We start from the raw sequence: 4,352 nt of genomic DNA, 5'->3' as shown, positions 1-4,352 counted from the left end.
GGACTTGTGTGCTGTTCGCAGACAGAAATACAGTCCCAAAGCAACTATACGGCCATCCAGGATGCCCAATTCAGCGAGATCTACACCGTTCGTAAATACCTCATGGAAATAAACCTCCCCCTCACGCAACCCAAAAATGAATTCGCCATTCGATACTTCATCTCCTGCTTCTTGCTTGACATCAACAGGAGCTTGCTAGCAATATACCAAATGGCCCCTCCAAAGACGTACAGTTTTTCGCAGATACATCTCCCAATGCACCTAAATGGTATCTCTCTGATACTCTGAGCAACGATGAGATCAACATTCTCTGTGATGTCTATCACATTGCTACCGGTCAGTTTTATTTACACGTTTAACGTCATTTTCTTACTAGTTTGTTCTTAACAGGCAGAGGCAATCAGATGGCAATATCATCATGGTGGCCTACCCCAAAACAATGGTCGTCGTCTGATTTGGACGTTGGGTACTGGAACCATTCCACTGAAAATGTGTTTCAGTCGAGGCTCAAAGCCATACGTGAAGGGTGAGCCAAGTTGAGGGGCGCTAAACAATGGAAGAGCGAGATGAGTTACTACAAGAACCTGATGAGGAAATTTATTGGTGCTGTCGAAAAAGAATGCATCGATTTTCTGCAGAACAGCGCATTGTAATACTATTTGTCCATAGCATTTTCTTCAATCATCATGTAAAGTCTGGCCATGCGATAGAACCGCATATTCTCAACTTTCATGAGAAAGAAGTCACAGTCTTAGTTAATTATATACAAGGATGTGCATACATTATTCAGAACATATAGACGATGTGAGCGTGCCAGGGTGTTCCATTCAAAGTCAGTCATCAAAGTCATCAATGTAGGTCAAAGTTGGTCATCAAAGTCATCAACGTAGGTCAAAGTCTGGCAATAACCCCTGACTCTTGTATTGGAGCAGCGCATTAATGACTAATGAATGATAAACGATGCAGTGTAAGCCCATTTGCTTACGTATACCTGAGTTGCCATAAATACTGTCCAAGCATGAGCTTTCATTATCACTGGCTTTTGCATAATGGTGTAGGATGCGGATCGGCACCGACATGGTACTCCCTTGATGTACCGATCCACTGCAATATTCACCCGACCCCACACGCTCTATCCAACTCCTTTCCGATCGAACTCCCGCTCATGTGCGTTCAAGCCGCTCACACAAGCGGATCAGCCGACGACGAATCAACACGCATCATCAGTCGGTCGCGCGTGTGTTTTGCCTTTCTAGCTCACAGATACTCAGTCGAACCCCATATCCATAAAATCCTTGTCCACTGGTGCGTAGTATATTCTTCTTTGGTTTATTTGACAGATACAGTACTTTTACCTCTCAAACTCCCTAGTACGTCGCCTTAAGCGGCTCAGACCGATTTACTCTCACATATCCCCGTACATATCACGGACGATTGACCGCATGTCCCGCACACATTTCTAGCAAACCACGAGGTAGCCCGGACATCCCAAGCGATGATTATCTCCATTATTTACCTAGTAGCTGATTTTGTACTTAAGGAGCGCTCGCCCATTATTGCAATTCAGTTAATTCTCACTCAGAAGCCGTGTCTTTTGTGTTCCGTTCTCTTCTGATCCTATTCTCGTGTCCGTCCGCACGTTCGTCTTAAAACTTCCGTTCCCCATCATCTATCTAAGTCGGCCGCACTCGCTCGCGCATCGCATAGTGGTCGGTAGAAATTATAGTTGGTCGGCTTTACGGGTAACCGTTTACGCTGAACACATATTGGATTGGCCGCCCTTTGACTCGTTGTCGCACCCCTCATATTTTATACTGAGGCAGCAATTCGGTTTGCTTTGTTCTGCTTCCCTCGGGTTGAACTGAACATTTTAGGCTCACTACTTGAATCGGCCGTTATCGCGCTGAGGTCGTAGTGGAATCTGCTCCTTACAACAGTCAAGGGACGACAGTCTTGACTACTCCTCAACTACATGGCTCAAGCTGTCGCAGATGCAATCGTGCCTGCTGTCAATCCCCTTCATCGAGGCACACATCAAGGCTCATGACTGGCACCAATGTCAGGAAATTGGCGAAGCTGCGAGACAGTTTTTCCTAGATAGAGTTGACCAAATCAGATCATAAATTCACTGGGCTACATGCAAATACAAAGCTAGGTGAAGTGAAATAAAAGCACAAGAAAATTGGTGCTGAAGGATAAGATATTGTAAGAAAACTACAATTTTGATGAAGATATGCAACAAGTTGTAAGTGTACTATCAGTTCTCGGGCAAATGGTCACTGGTAACCAGTTAACTGGCCGCTTGCACTCATGCACCGGCCGTCCTTGACCCATGGCTCCAACTATATGGGTGGCCCACCTCTACTGGGCAACTATGCACTGGCCGTCCCTGCCCCATGACCCCAACTATATGGGTGGCCGAGAACTTGAATGATATGACTCACCTTGACCATTGTGTTCTTAAACTGGAAATTCCTGGCACTGGGTGATAAGAGCCTGCCTTCGCCATACTTCTAACCCTAAGGTTATGGAGATCACCACAAATGAAGCGAACTTCCAAACTTTCGCATACGAAGTCATAACCTCTTATGTCTCCCACTCTATTACCGACTGTATTCCTGTTGTACAAAACACCGTCGTTGCTATTTTGCAGAGAATGGAGCAACTTCTGAATATGCAGAACAAGATTGTCAGTGTCGACGACCGTAATAACTGGAATGAACTACGGAGAAATCTCTGCAGTGTCATCATTGAGAGCTCCTGGGGCATTTTCAGAAGGTCCTGGATTCAAACCCCAGTCTGGCCATCTTTTATCCCAAACATTGCAACACTCAATGCTACCACACTATGATCTTTTCTACTTTCCCTCTCACTTTTTTGGCCCTCCCTTGTGGTCCCGGTCCTCATTTGTGAATCTGGACCTGGACCTTACCTCTCTCTTCTATCTCTCTCCTTCTTAAGTTATCTCCTTGTTGCTCCCCTTTGCTGTAGTATGACCTATGCATTGTATACTAACCACGCGTTTAATTAAATTTTGATTTTGATTTTTTTTTTAAAAATGAGTCTACCAAAGGTCAAGAAATTGGCGCCATTGTGCAGCCCAGCATTATCAAACTTTGCCATGGCTCATATGTCAGTTCCCTGATGCGCCCTCATACACTTGCATTGTCACTGGGTTCAAGAATACCAATAAAGCACCTGCACTACCCCCTCACACCCCCAGCATCCTCAAGCTCATTCACCAATGTCTATCCAATGATGAGAGATCCAACTCCATTTCAGAACTCCAAGATGGCCTGGTAGAAGGATACTTCAGTAGCGTTTAGCTTGACCTCATACCTAAAAAGGTATCACCTATTGTCACCGCATTTAGTCACCGCATGTGGATCATGTCGTCAATCCACTTGTGGACAAAATTATTCAGATTCGAGCATTTCATTTCATTTATTAAATACTACTTTCATCATTGTCAGACACCAATGTTTGACCTAGCACACTCTTGGACCTCTAGCTGGTAATTCTGGCTAGTCATCCATTTGCAACATTGAACGCCAATGTTTGACTCTTGTGACCTTACATCATCGAATGCTTAGCGTTTGACCCATCAAGCTCTCCTAGGTTCCAACCCAATGCCTAAGCCGCCCAGCCGTAAATCTCTCATGCAGTCTGCAGCTATGTCAGACAGTAGCTATAGCCTGCCCAGAACCTAGTACTTCTGGTGAGTCTACAGCATCTTTTGCATGGGTAATGTCTGACGGTCCATTATTCACACAAAGCGAAAGACCTATATCCCGAGCTTTCAGATGAAACCCTAGCCGAAAGAATGAAGGAATTTGAAGCTTCCTCCTGGGCAAACTCACCATGGGGAGAAGTTGTTGAGCCTCCACGAACAAAATGTGGTCCCCTTGGTTAGTAAATTGTTCATTTATGGCTTCTCAATCTAAACCGCTGCTGCTAGTTGTACGTGGTCATGCGGAGAAAGCCACATTTTGGCCAGAAAGGACAGGAGCCAACTTTTACAGGCAAGAAACGCAAAGCGGTGCATTTTTGTAACTGCAGACAAATGCAAAACGTGCACAGAGATCACCCACAATCTCAAAGAAATTCAGCACCTCAAAGAATTAACCTGTCGCACTTCCACCTTCAAGGTAAAAAGCGGTGATATTTTATTGTACCACAACGGACAGCGACGACGATGAATGGGATCATGAAGATGACAACTTCGACAACTTCGACAACAAGCAATGGAAGATCTCTCACGAAATGATCATGGCTGGTCCATGCCATCCACCAGAGTTTCTACCTCCTTCAACAGTTGCATCACCCAACACATTATCCCACCTTGCTGCAGC

At 45.1% G+C, this 4,352-nt stretch overlaps 1 protein-coding gene across 1 annotated transcript; it reads left to right on the top strand.

The window, feature by feature from the left end:
* Positions 1 to 269: 269 nt before the first annotated feature.
* Positions 270 to 530, top strand: EDB91DRAFT_1068066 (uncharacterized protein; the record flags this gene model as incomplete). Its single annotated transcript, XM_041314845.1, has 2 exons — positions 270 to 340; positions 395 to 530. Coding segments are annotated over 2 exons (207 nt in total), but the record flags the coding sequence as incomplete, so codon positions are not given.
* Between the last annotated feature and the right edge of the window lie 3,822 nt (positions 531 to 4,352).

The sequence above is a fragment of the Suillus paluster genome, assembly GCF_016628075.1.
Source record: "Suillus paluster strain FC165 chromosome Unknown EDB91scaffold_921, whole genome shotgun sequence".
Lineage (NCBI taxonomy): Eukaryota > Fungi > Basidiomycota > Agaricomycetes > Boletales > Suillaceae > Suillus > Suillus paluster.
This window is presented reverse-complemented; position numbering and strand designations above follow the sequence as displayed.